The 15,748-nt window shown below is 45.2% G+C and overlaps 1 protein-coding gene across 1 annotated transcript in view; it reads right to left on the reverse strand.

Moving 5' to 3' along the window:
* Positions 1 to 15,748, reverse strand: part of LOC124615369 (ADAMTS-like protein 4) — a 732,241-nt gene that overhangs the window by 91,259 nt on the left and 625,234 nt on the right. The window contains exon 6 of the mRNA XM_047143191.1: positions 2,546 to 2,685. Within this exon, the coding sequence (XP_046999147.1) occupies positions 2,546 to 2,685 (140 nt within the window). The remainder of the gene's footprint in view (positions 1 to 2,545; positions 2,686 to 15,748) is intronic.

The raw sequence follows: 15,748 nt of genomic DNA on the forward strand, positions 1-15,748 counted from the left end.
GTAGATCTTTCACTTGGAACTTGAAATCAGCTGTTTCGCTAACTACCTCCGCATATCAATATTCCTGCTAGACTGAGGATCAAAAGAAGCTCCACATTCTTCAAGTTAAAATACAGAGCTTTCATTTAAGGTGTTTCTTGATAGGAAATTAATATAAGATGGAATCGTGTGCGCGTAAGTCACATATATTTCGCACATCTCCTTCTCCACCTTTCTCTTTCCCTCTCCCTCCTCCCCCTTTCTCTGTCCTCTCCTCTTCCCCCTGTCTCTCTCCATCTACTCCTCCCCTTCTCTAGGTTCATCTTCTCTTTCCGCTCTCTATGTCCAACTCCTCCCCCCCTCTCCCTCACCTACCTCCTCCTCGCCTATCTCTCTGCTCATCTCCTCCTTTCCCCTCTTTCCCTTGATCTCTCCCCGCCCCCCCCCCCTCCCCCCGTCTCTGTCCTTCTCCTCATCTCCCCTCCCCCCGTCCATGTCCCCACAGTTTGTTATGGTCTCTGTCATCTCCTCCCTCTCCCCCTCACTTTCATCTTGCCACAGATATCTATGATTTTAATGGTTCAAATGGCTCTGAGCACTATGGGACTCAACTGCTGAGGTCATTAGTCCCCTAGAACTTAGAACTAGTTAAACCTAACTAACCTAAGGACATCACAAACATCCATGCCCGAGGCAGGATTCGAACCTGCGACCGTAGCGGTCTTGCGGTTCCAGACTGCAGCGCCTTTAACCGCACGGCCACTTCGGCCGGCTATGATTTTAATAATAACAATAAAATGTACTATACAATTGCAATAAACAAATTGCAAGTTGAATCAACTTAAAGAAACTGAAAATAGGACAAAATATATATGGCACTGTTTATGGAATAGATTGTTTTAATATAGTGACAATAAATTGTTTAACTACCGTAAAATATATCAAACTCACTACTTTGATGAGTCCATAATTTGCTCAAAATAAAAGCGACGTGTACACGCACAATCACCAGTATTTCACGTCCGCCCCGATAGTGCCCCCACAGTAGCTCAGCGTGTTCGGTCAGAGGGCTGTTCGCCCTCTGTAATAAAAAAAAAAAAAAACTGAATAAACGATCAACTTGAACGGATGTCTTGTGTCGTCCTCCCAGACCAAACGCAACGAACAATACCGAACAAAAAGAAAAAAAAAGAAAAAAGAAAACGAAGATAGCTGAATGGTCAGCGTGACGGACTGCCGTCCCAAGGGGCCCAGGTTCCATTCCCGGCTTGGTCGGGGATTTTCTCCGCTCAGGGACTGGGTGTCGCCTACATCATCATTTTCATCCCCATCCGGCCCTCAGTTTGCCCACTGCCCCGTAAGGGGCCTCCCGGCCAATGACGCCAAACGCTCGTTTCCATTTTACCAGCATTTCACTAAGCAATGCGACTGTGAACACCGTTCAGCAAACTCAATAAGAGGATCGAACGAAGCTATATACCTCCAGAGAACTTTTCAGATCTCAAACATTTTTGATGTGTTCATGTAGACTGAAGTGATGAATAAATTTTTGTACCACGGCCGGTATTCGAACCCGGATCTCCTGTTATTGTTCGAAGTTAGAAGGAACACCAAGTGGGCTGAAGCGTGAATGGAAATATGGACTGAAGAGGAAGGCATGCTAGGGAAATCCGTGCAGTCATTCAAAACCATTGTGCCAGAGTAGCGTAACAGTTAATGCATCTGCCTAGTGAGCAGGGGACCCGGGCTCCGATGCTCACCTTGGTACAAATTGTCATCCGTCGTTTCAGTCTGCTTATACACAGTTCATTAGGGGAGTTTTCTTCTTTCCTGAGTTACTGTTTTTCTGTTACTAATCTTCGCCACCTATGACTTATTTTCGTCCTCTGTCTTGCATTTCTCAGCTTGTGGACTTTTGGCGGTTTTACTTGTGGATTCATGAATTTGTGTCGGGTTTGTTGTTGACAGACGGTTCGCTCAGTCTGTGGGTGTGCGCGTTTATCTCGCCTGAATGTCACCGGCAATGCCGCATCAACGTCCACTTGAGTTGGCCCTCATGCGAGCAACTAAGAATTATCTTGTATTAAATGTAGCTTTTAAGTTGTAGAATTCATCGCCAATTTCGAGACTTAGTTTCCACGCATACTTTATTTTCTGAAAGTTAACTGTTAATTTGGAAAGTGATAATTTTGAAAATATAAACGCTCCTTCCAAAAACTTTTATTAGGAGAGGGGCTGATGACGGCCTCCGCTGGGATTGGCGTTTGTATGTGGAGATAATACAGAAATGCACAGTACACTATTGAAGAAAAAAGCGGGAAAATTTTGTCGATGGAGAGGATTGTGGAAGGGTAAAATATCTTGGTTCTGTATTCTGGTTGTCTAGATTACTGCAGGCCTATTTCTGATTGGTATTGAGGGTGGAGTCCCTGTTCGTTCAGAATCGAGGGTTATGTCGGGCTTCACAAAATTAAAACGCAAAGCGAAAACGATCTCTTGGGCTGCTCAGCATGCAGTTTAGTCGTCACAGTGGTAGTCTGTAGTACTTAGCTGAATGCTAGCTTACCTCCACCACAGGTCTGCGAGCACTCTGAGAAGCCGGTGACGCGCCAGACGAACTTGCGGCGGCGGCCGCGGGGGCGCGCTGGCGGCGGCGCTGGCTGTGACTCGGTGGCTTGCACGCCCGTGCCGTACGGGAACGCAGGGCTGCAACATCAGTGGCCGGCTCAAAACACGGGCAGGCTCAAGTAGGTGGTGCTGCGAGTCTACTAATTATTGTTAGAAGCTGACAGGTCCTTCCGGGATAAAAATGGTTAGTTCAAATGGCTCTGAGCACTATGGGACTTAACATCTGAGGTCATTAGTCCCCTAGAACTTAGAAGTACTTAAACCTAACTAACCTAAGGACATCACACACATCCATGCCCAAGGCAGGATTCGAACCTGCGACCGCAGCGGTCGCGCGGTTCTAAACTGTAGCGGCTAGAACCGCTCGGCCATTCCGGACGGCCGGGATAAAATGGCTTGCCCATTATAACCAAAGCGTGCAAGGCTCTAAGGTCGCTCGAGCCCATAGCATTAAGGGTCCTCTCTCCTCATTCAGCCTAGAATATAAGCGATTTTCAGTATTTTTTTGGAAACATAACGAAGAAATTAGCGTAAATATTTTGCACATTATTTATTGATTTTTGAATAGTGTTTTCCGATTTTTAAACAAGTGAAAGCATCATTAAGCCATCATTCGAGGAGTTAAAGTTCCTCTGTCCAAAATGAGGTGTGTCCAAGAGTCCTGCAGTCTGCTAATCTTATCGGAAAACAAAAAATAAACTGTTTTCTTAATCTATAGGTTATTGTGCACGGTGTAGTACCAAAGTTTTTTGTAATTTGACAAAATAATATAATGACGGACGTTTGAAACAAAGATGTAGTTTTGTCGTGTGTTTTTGGTCACTTTTTTGCAGTAACTAATGAATGAAGTAAAATAGAAAAAAAATGGCCTGCTACTCCTTGCGGACATTCTCGGTGAGAAATTCACCCCAATTTCAGGAAGATATCTTTGTTAGTGTGCCCGTAATCCATTCCTTTAGCTTGAAACCCAATGTGTGTCCGCAAGGAGTAATAGGCTATTTTTATTTTATCTATTCATTAGCTACTGCAAAAACATGACCAAAACACACGACAAAACAACGTCCTTGTTTCAGAAGTCCGCAATTCTATTATTTTGTCAAATTTCAAAAAAAACTTTGCTGTTAGTCCGTCCACAATATTCTACAGATTAAAATTTTTTTTTAAATTTCAGATAAGATTGCAGACTGCAGAACTCAAAAACACAACTCATTTTGGACAGAGAAGCTTTAACTCCTCGGTTGGGGGCTTAATGATGACCGAATTTGTTTAAAAAATCAGAAAATGTTGTCCAAGAATCAACAAATAATGTGAAAAAAGAATTACATTGATTGATTTATTAATTTTTCCAAGGAAGGAATAATAAAAGTCTCTAATTTTGTGGGTTGACTGAGGAGAATGGACCCTTAAAGAACTGCGGAGCCCATTTTCACATTTATGAAACACATCATTGCACTTACGTATAATACGTGAAGGTAATATTCAGTGTAATTTTATTTCATTAATTTGAGCACTAACAAATCCTGTAGTCTTTGAGTTGTGAACCATTTAAGCACTAACAAATCGTATACTCTTTGGGGTTTCAAAATATGAGTGCGCGAAAATAACAAGGCACACAGAAAAATGACACATCAGTGGATACAGCATCTCTCCAAGTTTCGGTTTGTAATAGGTACCGTGACGTCTTTTTTTTTGTTTTGTTTTGGAAGCTAAACCTATTAATGTTACACGCGCACTGTCAAAACCTTAGAACACTAAGACGAAAAAGGAGTTAAAAGCGACTAGACGGAAAGCCCAATCGACGGGAGGAAAGACTGCTAAAAACAAGCACTTCCCCTTGGAGAAAAGTCCACAAAATACGCCGTAGAGACAACGGATGTCCTGAACTAAAAGTTAGATGTCCTTCGCCATATTGCTACGACGGATAAAAAGTAAAACGCTGTCAACAATCCGCGCTTCGTTCGCTAAAACGACCGATAACTCAGACGGCTAACGTACAGCAGAACGTAAGTGGTTAAAAAAAGGGCAATCGGTCAGGAAACGGCAAACCGTCAAAGGTTGATGACAGTGAGCACAAAGTGGTGGGGGATCACCACTTGACGAATGGCGATGGCTAAGACGACAGTGCCCAATACGCAGCCTAGGTAAAATGATCTCCTCGCGGCGACAGCGCCGAGAGGAGGTCGGCCAAGCTGCTGGGAGAGAAATATTTCCCGCAATCTTGTTCCCATGAAGGGAAGACCAGCGGCGATGCCAGTGTGATATCACCTGCTGACAGATGGCAACAAAGAGATCACCGGAGTGAATGGAAGAGCTAGCGGGCCGAGGTTGGAGGACTGCAGCCTTGGCAGCGGCGTCAGCGGCCTCGTTTCCCGTCAGACCAACGTGACTTGAGTCCCTTATAAACATCGCATTGGCTCCCTAAAGAGTGAGCAAGTGGAAGCTTTCTTGGACCCGTCGCACTAAGGAATGGACTTTGTACAGGACAGAGAGGCTCTGAAGGTCATTGAGAGAATCAGGGCAGATGAAACAATTGTAAAGGATGTACTGCGTGGCCTGATTCAGGGCGAACTACTCTGCTGTAAATACTGAGCAGAGTATCGGAAGCCGATACCGAAAACGACCGGTGCCAAAGACGAAGGTCCACCCGACACCACTTTCTGTCCGAGAGCCATCAGTGTACACAAACGTACTACCGCTAAATTCCATACGAAGGTCGAGAAACTTACAGCGATAGATGGAATCTGGAGTAGTGCCTTTAGGAAGCGAATGACGTCTTAGGTGAACGTGGACCACTGCACGAAGACAGGGTGCTGAAAGGTTCAGACCCATCGGGAAAGTGGCAGGTAGCGTAAAGTTAAGCTGCAGGAGCAATAGCTGAAAAAGGTCAAAGGAGTCAACAGTCACCGAAGAAGGAGGCATAGGATGGGTGGCTGGGCATGGCAGACGAATAGCATGGGTATCCGCTGAGGAGAACATCACGTCAGTATGACAACAGTAGTTCGGCACCTTCTGCATACAGACTCTCAATGGGGCTACTGTAAAAGGCTCCAGTGGCCAAACGGATGCCGCGATGGTGGATTGTATCTAGACGGGGTAAGGTGGGCTTACGTGCAGATGAATAAACGAAACACCCATAGTCTAGCATAGAACGGACAAGGATTGGATTGGATTGTTTGGGGGAGGAGACTAGACAGGAGGTCATCAGTCTCATCAGATTAGGGAAGGACGGGGAAGGACGTCGGCCGTGCCCTTTCAAAGGAACCATCCCGGCATTTGCCTGGAGCGATTTTAGGGAAATCACGGAAAACCTAAATCAGGATGGCCGGACGCGGGATTGAACCGTCGTCCTCCCGAATGCGAGTCCAGTGTAACGGACAAGGGATCAGTAGAAACGGAAGAGGGTGGTCCGATCCTCTCCACAGGAGGTACCCCTGAGAACACATAGGCCAATGAATATAGCGGGCCGCCAGGTAAGACACGTGTGAGGACCAAGAAAGTTTCTTATCGAGCATGAGCTTCAGGAATTTCATAGTTTCAGTGAACGGAACAGCAACAGGCCCAAGATGTAAAGACGATGGAGGAAACCCAATGCCCCGCCAGAAGTTTATACAAACGGTTTTGTCAGTGGAAAAGCGAAAGCCATAGTCGGTGTTCCACGAGTAAAGGCGATCGAGTCGTCGATGAAGACGCCACTCAAAGAGACAAGTCCTTGGAGAAGTGCGACATACTGCAAAATCGTCAACGAAAAGGGAGTCGGAGATGCCCTGTGGAAGGCAGGCCATAATAGGGTTAATGGCGATAGCAAAGAGGACGACGCTCTGGACAGAGCGCTGAGGCGCCGGTTTTCCTGGTTAAAGGTGTCCGACAAAGCAGAACCTACACATATTTTGAAAACTCTGTCTTCTAAAAATTCCTGAAGGAAACGGGGCAGGCAGCGTCGGAGGCCCCATGTGTAAAGACTAAAGAGGCCATCAGTCACCCAGCAGATGTAGGCTATCTCCAAAACAAAAAACACGGCCACAGTCTGGTATTTACGCAGAAAACCGTTCATGACATGGGTTGACGAGATGGTCAACTGAAGAATGGCGCTTCCGAAATCCACATAGTGCAGTGATTAGTAAATTGCGAGACTCGAGCCACACACCAGCCAGGCATGAATCATACATTCCATGATCTTGAAAAACAGCTGGTGAGAGAAATTGGGCGGTAGCTAGAAGGAAGGTGTTGGTCGTTATCTGGAGTAGATGTGGGTACGACAGTGGCTTCACGCCAGCGCTTGGGAAACTTATCTCCCCAGATGCGATTGTATGAATGACGGAGAAATTGCTTTCCCACAATAGAAAGGTGCTGCAACATCTGACTGTGAACATCGTCCTGCTATGAGGTAGAAGACTGGGATGAAGTGAGAGCATGATCTAGCTCCCACATAGTAAAGTTGGTATTGTAGCATTCATGATTTTGACAGGCGAAGGATATCACCTGAACCTCCTCCACTTGTTTCCGATGGAGGAAGGTAGGGTGATAGTGGGTGGAGCTCGAAATTCCGTAAAATAGCATCCCAAGGTGTTGGAGATAGCAGTGGGATCCACATTGACATCATCTGCTATGGTCAGGCCGGAAATTGGGGAATAGACCTTGGTCCCAGAGAGTCGTTGGAGGTTGGCCCACACGACTGAAGAGGGAGTGGAACTGTTAAAAGAATTAGAAATCCAGCGAGCTTTTTTGCCATCCCGAAGAATGCGACGATACTGCGCACGCAACTGCTTAAAGGAATGCATTTATCCATCGTAGGATTACGGTGAGAAACGTGGAGACCACGTCTTCGTTCGCGAATTGTGTCGCGGCATGCTTCTGTCTCCCAAGGGACAAGTTCTGCGGCGGTAACCATAACATTTATAAAATATTCTACTGGGTCATCGCAACTGGGGAAATGTTGTTCATCAAAGGTCGCCAGGGAGGAGTAAAGCCTTCAGTCGGCCTTTGAAATCTGCCAATTTGGTTTACATGTAGGTGGGGTAGGCGTCAGCGAACACATAGCACACGGGAAATGGTCACACGAGTATGTGGCAGAGAGAAGGGACCACTCGAGATGACGGGCAAGCTGGGCAGTGCAGAATGAGAGGTCCAAATGGAATAGGTGCATGTGGAGTCTGAAGGGAACGTGGGCGCTCCAGTGTTAAGGCAGATAAGGTTGAGTTGATTGAGAAAATCAACCTAGACAGCATCTCTTGGACAGGTTCACAAAGAGCCCCAAAGGGAATGGTGCACATTGAAACCACCAACCAGCAAAAAGAGGTGAGGGAGTTGCCCAATAAGCTGCAGGAAATCCACCCTGGTGACACCAAATGTCAGAGGAATGTAGATGATACGAAGAGAAAAGGTGAAGTGAGAAAGGAAAAAGCGGATTGCAAGAGACTGCAGCTGGGTGATCAGTGAGACGGTTTGACTGCGAACATCATCCCAGATGAGTAGCATGACCTCTCCATGAGATGGAATACCATCCTCAGGGGAAAAGGTCAAAGCAGACTGGAAAGAAATGTGGGACGTCAAAGTGGTCTTGAGGACGCGATTTTGTTTCCTGGAGGAAGGAAACAAGTGGACTCTGTGATTCCAAGAGCAGCTGTGATTCCTCCTTGTTGGAGCTAACGCTGCAAACGTTCCATTGGAGGAGAGTCATGATGGGGAAAGAGGAGGAGGGAAAAAATTAGGAGTTGTCACCTCAGTGGCTGCTGAGTGCCAGCCTTCGAATACTCACAGCTACAGGGCGCAGAGGCCGGAGGATCCTGCTTCATGAGATCTACAGAGGTGTCAGCATTCCCATTGGGTTGCCCAGTGGATTCCAGGGCACAGAAGCAGTTGGTGGTGAGCACTGGCGAAACAGAGGTCAGCCAGGTGAGGGTATCACGTGGCGACACCATGGATGAGGATCTCCGAGTCAGAGAAGGAGAAGACCATTTGCCTTTGTATGTTTTCTTGGAGCTGTTGCAGTTGGCATATAACTACTCAGGTGTTTTTTTGGCTGAAGGGACGTAAAAAGTATTTGCGGGAATATTTCATCTGTTCTTTCCGGCCTGCCGGTTTTGTAGCAGGTGATTTCGCAGCCGGAGGCGAAAATTTGGTGGCTTGTTGCAGAACTGGAGGAGAAGTAGACGGGGATGCTACCGCGACAGTGGGAAATTTTACAAATGCGGTGCCGAATTTGAGGTGGCAAGTCCGTGTGGCCATGTCTTCATGGGACGAGGTGTAGCGAGAATGGTACTGTAACTTCCAGATGGTAAAATGCAGGGCTCTCAGCCAGCCAACAATTTGCGAGTGATGGGGTAAGGCACTTTTTCTTTCACCCAGATCTCCTGGACGGTCCAGTCATCAGCAGCCTGCGACATTCTCGGGATGAGGCTGCATGGTCACCATTGCAGTTGATACAGCGGGGAGGGGGTGGACAATCGCCCTTGTGAGCATCCCTGCCAAAGTAACACATTTTGGCCGGATTTCAACAGGACATTCGAGTGTGGTTGTAATGTTGACACTGGTAGCAGGACATTGGGTTTGGAAAGTACAGTCAGACCATGATAACTTCAGAGCCAGCTTTGATCTTTGACGGAAGCACTATATAAAACGTGAAAAAAGCGTTTGTGTAGGCACAAAGGATGAAGAAACTTTTTCATCACCAAATGGACTGCAGTGGTGCCCTGATAAGAGAGGTAAATTTAAATTTCTCCTCCCTCAGTCAGACTATTGAGCAGCCTGTTGTAAGTTCCACCACATGAAGAATTCAGTTTTCGATGGGCCTCGACACGAATAGGATGGCTATGGAGGAGCGAAGCTGCAGGCAGTTGTTGTGCCCGAGAATCACAATTAGTCTCCAAAAGCAATGTGCCATTGCGTAAACGAGAGCAGGATTTCACGGGGCTGGCAACTGCATCGACATATTTCTGAATAATAAGTGGATTAACCACACCAAAGAACTGACCTTCTTTGGTACATGAAACCGTGAGAAACTGAGGTGCAGGTGGAAGAGTCTTCTTGGAATCTTTAGCTTCATTCCATTTGCGTTTAGTAGACGTAGACTGAGTTGGTGGCTGGCTCATTGCGAGAAAATCCCCCTTGATTGCCAGCGTCTCTGAAGGCACTCTCCCTCCAACTGGGGGCCTCCTCAGAGGGGACTGACCCGCCTTAGGCGATTGTTCATACCTCAGGCAGTCACCCCTCCCTGGGCCTGGCCTGTATCAGGGGCTGGTGCGAACTCTACCTGTCGACCCAAGGCTTGGTATTACGCGTTACTCAGTCATGTTTTAGGCGTCAGACGCATGGGCTGGCCTTCAGGAGCGCACAGGGAGGAAGAAGAAACAAAGAGGAACATCAAACGAAGAAAGAAAGAAATACAGTGAAGGGACAGTTGTGACGTCAGGCTACAGAAAATTTGGAACACATTCCCAAAAATATCCCAGACATGTTCCCCAAGGGAGGGGAAAAAGAATAGTAGGAGGATAGACACGCAGCACGGAAGGGAAAAGGTGCTGCAAAGGCAGCGGCCCCGTGATAGCCAAGCACGAACTCACCAAAGAGTGGTGAGCCCCCTGGGGGGCTGAGGCGCAGTGGCTAGAGGGATGTGTTTCAGAACAAACAAATCATCCGTATTGTTCCATCGAATTATTTCGCGACTGCACATAGGGAACCCATTGACAAGGTATCCAAAGCAGGCTGCTGTCTTGCCTTTCCAGGCGATTCGTATCAGAGACTTTAATGGCTGAACGCATGTGCTGACATTGACGGCATCACAGACGGTGGCCACTATGCACCAATAATGCGAGTTAAAAATTTGGAGAGATGCTCTATCCGCTGATATGCGTCAATGGTCTGTATGTGTTAAGTTTTCGTTCAGTCGTTTTCTGAAACCCCAGAGGTGATGTGTAAAATCTGCGAGACTACCATACCACCAGACTTTCCGAAAAATATCATTCACACAATCCTAAAGTTGGGAAGAGCAGATACGTGCGAGAAGTATCATACAATCAACTAAACAAGTCATGCATCCAAGTTGCTAACAGAAATAATAAACACAAAAATAAAAAAGAAAATTGAGGGTTTGTTAGGTAACAATCAGTTTGGCTTTCGGGAAGGTTACACTTGATAATGAAAGGAAGACTTAAGAAATACCTAGAGACGTTCATAAGTTCTGTCGACGTAAAGAAAGCGTTAGACAAACTAAAATAGCGCAAGATGTTCGAAATTCTGCCACAACTTGGAGTAAGCTGTAGGAAAAGACGAGTAGTGCTTGTCCAAGAACCAAGGGCGAACAATGAGATTGTAAGATAAAGAAGGAAAGCTCAGATTAAAAAGGGTAAGATGGTCTTTCACCTCTACTGGTCAATCTAACCGTCGAAAAAGAACTGACGGTAATTAAAGAAGAGATCAAGAGTGGACTTACAAATCGGGGTGAAAGGATATATTGATCAGATTCTCTCATTACAATGCTATTCTCAACGAAAGCGAGAAAGAATTACAGGGTCTGACGAATGGAATGAATAATCTAGTGAGAAAAGAGTGTGAAGTGAGAGTAAATCGAAGAAAAACGACAGTAACGAGGAATTATAGAAATAAGATTAACGAAAAACTTATGATCAAAGTTGGTGATCACAAAGTGGATGAATTTAAGAAATTATGCTACCTTGTAAGCAAAATAATACATTACAGAAGAAGCAAAGAGACATAAAGAGCAAATTAGCACAGGAAAATGTGAGATTCCTGGCCAAAAGAAGTCTACTAGTATCAAACATAGACTTTACTCTGAGGAAGAAATTTCTGAGAATGTACTTTGGAGCCGGCCGGTGTGACCGAGCGGTTATAAGCACTTCAGTCTGGAACCGCGCGTCCGCTACGGTCGCAGGTTCGAATCCTGCCTTGGGCATGGATGTGTGTGATGTCCTTAGGTTAGTTAGGTTCTAGGGGACTGATGACCTCAGATGTTAAGTCCCATAATGCTCAGAGCCATTTGAACCATTTTGTACTTTGGAGCACAGCGTTGTATGCTCGATAGTCATGGACAATGGGAAAACCGGAACAGAAGAGAATTTAAGCATTTGAGTGTGGTGCTGCAGAAGGATGTTGAAAATTAGGTGGTTATGTTCGGTTTATTTACGTAAATACAGTGGAAGTTCGCAGAAATTTCCCATTCTTGGCTTTAAGAATGCATCTTAACATGCTAGTGTTTGGTATCGGCTGCGAGACATGTTCCACGCATTAGTCGGGACCTCCGTGTTTAACCACAGTTTCGGGCAAGATTCATATGTTCGTATAAGAAGATTTGGAGCGAAAGGCAACGAAAGCAGTGCTGCTGCGACCCATTCTTAGATCTGTGTACAGGGAGGTGAAACTGTCACGCACAATTATACCTCAGGGACCTGCAGCTGTCTTCAAAGCAGAAAAGCGCATCTGCATCCAAAATGTGGAGTAAGGGTTTACTGCGACTACTTACGCGAATTGCAGTGCCCTGAGTACCCACTTGCCTTCTCTATTCCCTCTGTGACTGAACTCCTGTGGTCAAGCTAGATCACGAGACAGACACCTGAGCCCACTCGTTTTTAACAACATAATTTGAAGCCTTCTACCTAAGTTAGTAAGCCTTGTACTCTTCTCAAAAATAACCAAGAAATGAGCAAAAAAAAAAAAAAAAAAAAAAATCGAATATCATTCAGTGACATATGAGTTTCGTGTCACAGTACGTAAGACAGCTCTTTCGAAGGTCGGTAATCCCATTGCTGTTATATGTCTTAAATCATTGTTCAGTTTTATTTTAATGTGTATTTCTTTAGATGCACTAAGGAGTCGGAATTCACATTAAACTGTTGGTCTCCTTGTAGTCATTAGCTGGATAAATCAAAGATTACGGGAAGGCAAAAAAATGGTTCAAATGGCTCTGAGCACTATGGGACTTAACATCTGAGGTCATCAGTCCACTAGAACTTAGAACTACTTAAACCTAACTAACCTAAGGACATAACACACATCCATGCCCGAGGCAGGATTCGAACCTGCGACCGTAGCGGTCGCGCGGTTCCGGGCTGAAGCGCCTAGAACCGCTCGGCCACAGCGGCCGGCCACGGGAAGGAAAAGGAATACCTTCTCCTATAGGCCAAGTTAAGTAAAATACCGATTTGTTCAAACTAATCTTATAGTTAAGGACAGCTTTAGATTTTTAGGTAGCTTTAAAATCTAATGATACAGGTATAGCTTCTGTTAATCATATATTCTTATCCGATTTTAAGGAACTTCGTGATTTTCAAATGGTTCAAATGGTTCTGAGCACTTTGGGACTTAACTTCAGAGATCATCTGTCCCCTATAGCTTAGAACTACTTAAACCTAACTAACCTAAGGACATCACACACATCCATGCCCGAGGCAGGTTTCGAACCTGCGACCGTAGCGGTCCCGCGGTTCCAGACTGTAGCACCTAGAACCGCTCGGCCAACCCGCCCGGCCGTGATTATCAGTCCTTCTTTATTTAGTGTGGTACATCAAGGGGAGGTTTTATCAGCTACTCCTCTATGGACGAGTTTCATTAGCGATATAAGGACAACAAATAAGCGTTGTTGGTTAAATGAAGTCGGACCGTTCGAGCAGCTAAAATACGAGGTGGTGAGGTGGTTTCCAAATACCACGAGATGTCTCTCCATACATCATTTTTGAGTAACTGTGGCACGTGGCTGTGAGCTGTTTCTTTAGTTGTCAGCATATTTACATTATACTTCCGTACGTTTGCGCTTTTGCCATGGCCGACTTGAAAGAGCAGAGTGTCTGTATAAATTTTTGTTTTGAAATTTGGAAAACCGATGCAAGAACGTACAAAATGTTGAAGAAAGCTTTTGGAGGCAATGTTTTGGGCCAAACAACGACTTACAACCTCTATAAGCCTTCCGAAAGTGGGGCGAATGTCGTCTGATGTTGACCATTGCTATCGCATGTCAACTGGCATCACACGATGAAATGTTCAGGAAGTGAGGGAACAGTTTCCGCTAGATCCTAGGCAGACAAACCAAGACCTATTAAACACCATGGGAATATGATAGGCCACCTGTGAATGTTCTCTGTCAGAAGAAGTTTCTGCCACGAATGGTTCAAGACGATTAGAACAGAGTGCAGGTCTTTAGGGAACTTAACTGACAGGTTCAAGATGATCAGAACTTTCTTTCTAAGTTTGTCACTGATGTCCTAACTTGAGGTTATGCATATGATCTTGAAACCAAATAATAATAAAAAAAAATGGCTCTGAGCACTATGGGACTTAACATCTATGGTCATCAGTCCCCTAGAACTTAGAACTACTTAAACCTAACTAACCTAAGGACATCACACAACACCCAGCCATCACGAGGCAGAGAGAATCCCTGACCCTGCCGGGAATCGAACCCGGGAACCCGGGCGTGGGAAGCGAGAACGCTACCGCACGACCACGAGATGCGGGCAAATAATAATCGTCGCAACGGAAGACTATTCCTTCACTTCGACCAAATAGAGCTCGACACGTCATACTAAGCCCTTTTGGCTTTTTGTTTTTTAAATTGATGACATTTTTCATTGAGAGTTCGTTGCTTCTAGTCAGCTGGAAAACAAAGATGTTCTAAGACTTTTGAGGGACGATATGGGGAGGAAACGTCCACAGTAGCGCCTCATGAACGATTGAATACGCCACTGTGACATTGGACGACCGTAAACGGCCAACATTACATGGGAATTTTATACTACGAGTTAAAAAAGATGACAGTGGTTGCCCCATCCCCCGTATTCGCCCTCCCTTGCTCCGTGAGATTTCTTCCTCTTCCCCTAAATTACATCAAATTGATAGTGCAAAGGTTTGATGCAATGGAGATTCAAGCGGAACTGCCTGCAGAGGGTAAGAAACGATTTAACAGACATATCTTTCAAATGTGTCAGAAACTGTGGGGTTGATGAGTTTGCTCCCAAGGGGACTACGCTGAAGGTGATGGTACAGAAAAAGATTAACATACAACGTACTAATTTTAATTAATAAATTTCGGGAACTTTCAGCTACCACCTCGTATCACACGAAAGTGAGCTAATAGCCTACTTTTACAGTATAAAGTAGTGGCTAAGTCCGTGTTCTGTGAGTCATCCTTAGAGGGCACCGCAAGCATCGCATGCTTGAGAAAACCTCCGGCGGAGTGATACAGTTTAGATTCTCTGCTCGAACGTACTTTCTCTCATGAACATAGGGGCTGCTGCACTGTAGTTCTAATTATGGTGTCGGTTTGTAAAGTGTTCAGCTTATAACGTTGATAGTTAAGGTTGCTTTGACACGACAGTACTTTGTGATGAAGATTCAATGATTTGCGATATGATGTAGCCTGAAACTCTGAAGAACTTTATGAAAACTGACTCAGCCTGCGAAAGCATACGAACTTACATCAGACTGTTAGTATAGCTATGCGATATGTGAATGCAGAATGTTACATTCTGAAATTTCTTATGAATGGCAAAGTGTATCTTGTATCTTAACAGTCGTCTTATTGTGCAGGTAACGAATGAATCATGTCATGGGGGAAGGGGAGGTAATTTAAGACACATTTGGGTTGAATAAAAACACAGATGTGAGACTCGACTAAAACATACTTTACGCACCTGTTGGGTGTGTCTCGAACGGCTTCGGCTGTAGCGCACACCTTTAATATACATGCGTGTGCTACCATGGACCACATCATGTATCCGTTGAGTAGAGTGTTAATAATTATTTGCCTATAGAAGGCACTTAATTTTTCGGATAATCGACCACCGTTAAGGGCTGGGTACGTCAAGTAGAAGTTTTCACAAACTTGACTCCACACTGCTCGCGAGAAGCTAAACTGCTATATCCCTGAAAGCCTAAACAAATCGCAGACTGGCTTCATTCCAAGCTGCGTCCGTGATGAACAGTTGCTGAGGAAAATGGGGACGAGACGATTTGGAAACGAAGATAGTTGTAGCATTTTTAGAGGAGTAATTTTGATTTGAAGTCTTTTCGTCAAGTATCTAGATATGCCTAGATGTTCTTGGAATTTTATACCTGTAAAGTTAGAGTTTCAAAGGTTTTTAAACACGACCGTGTCGTCCCATGGCAGGCAAGTAAACCACACCATTAGTGTGAT

This window comes from Schistocerca americana, chromosome 5 (assembly GCF_021461395.2).
Source record: "Schistocerca americana isolate TAMUIC-IGC-003095 chromosome 5, iqSchAmer2.1, whole genome shotgun sequence".
NCBI classification, from domain to species: Eukaryota; Metazoa; Arthropoda; class Insecta; order Orthoptera; family Acrididae; genus Schistocerca; species Schistocerca americana.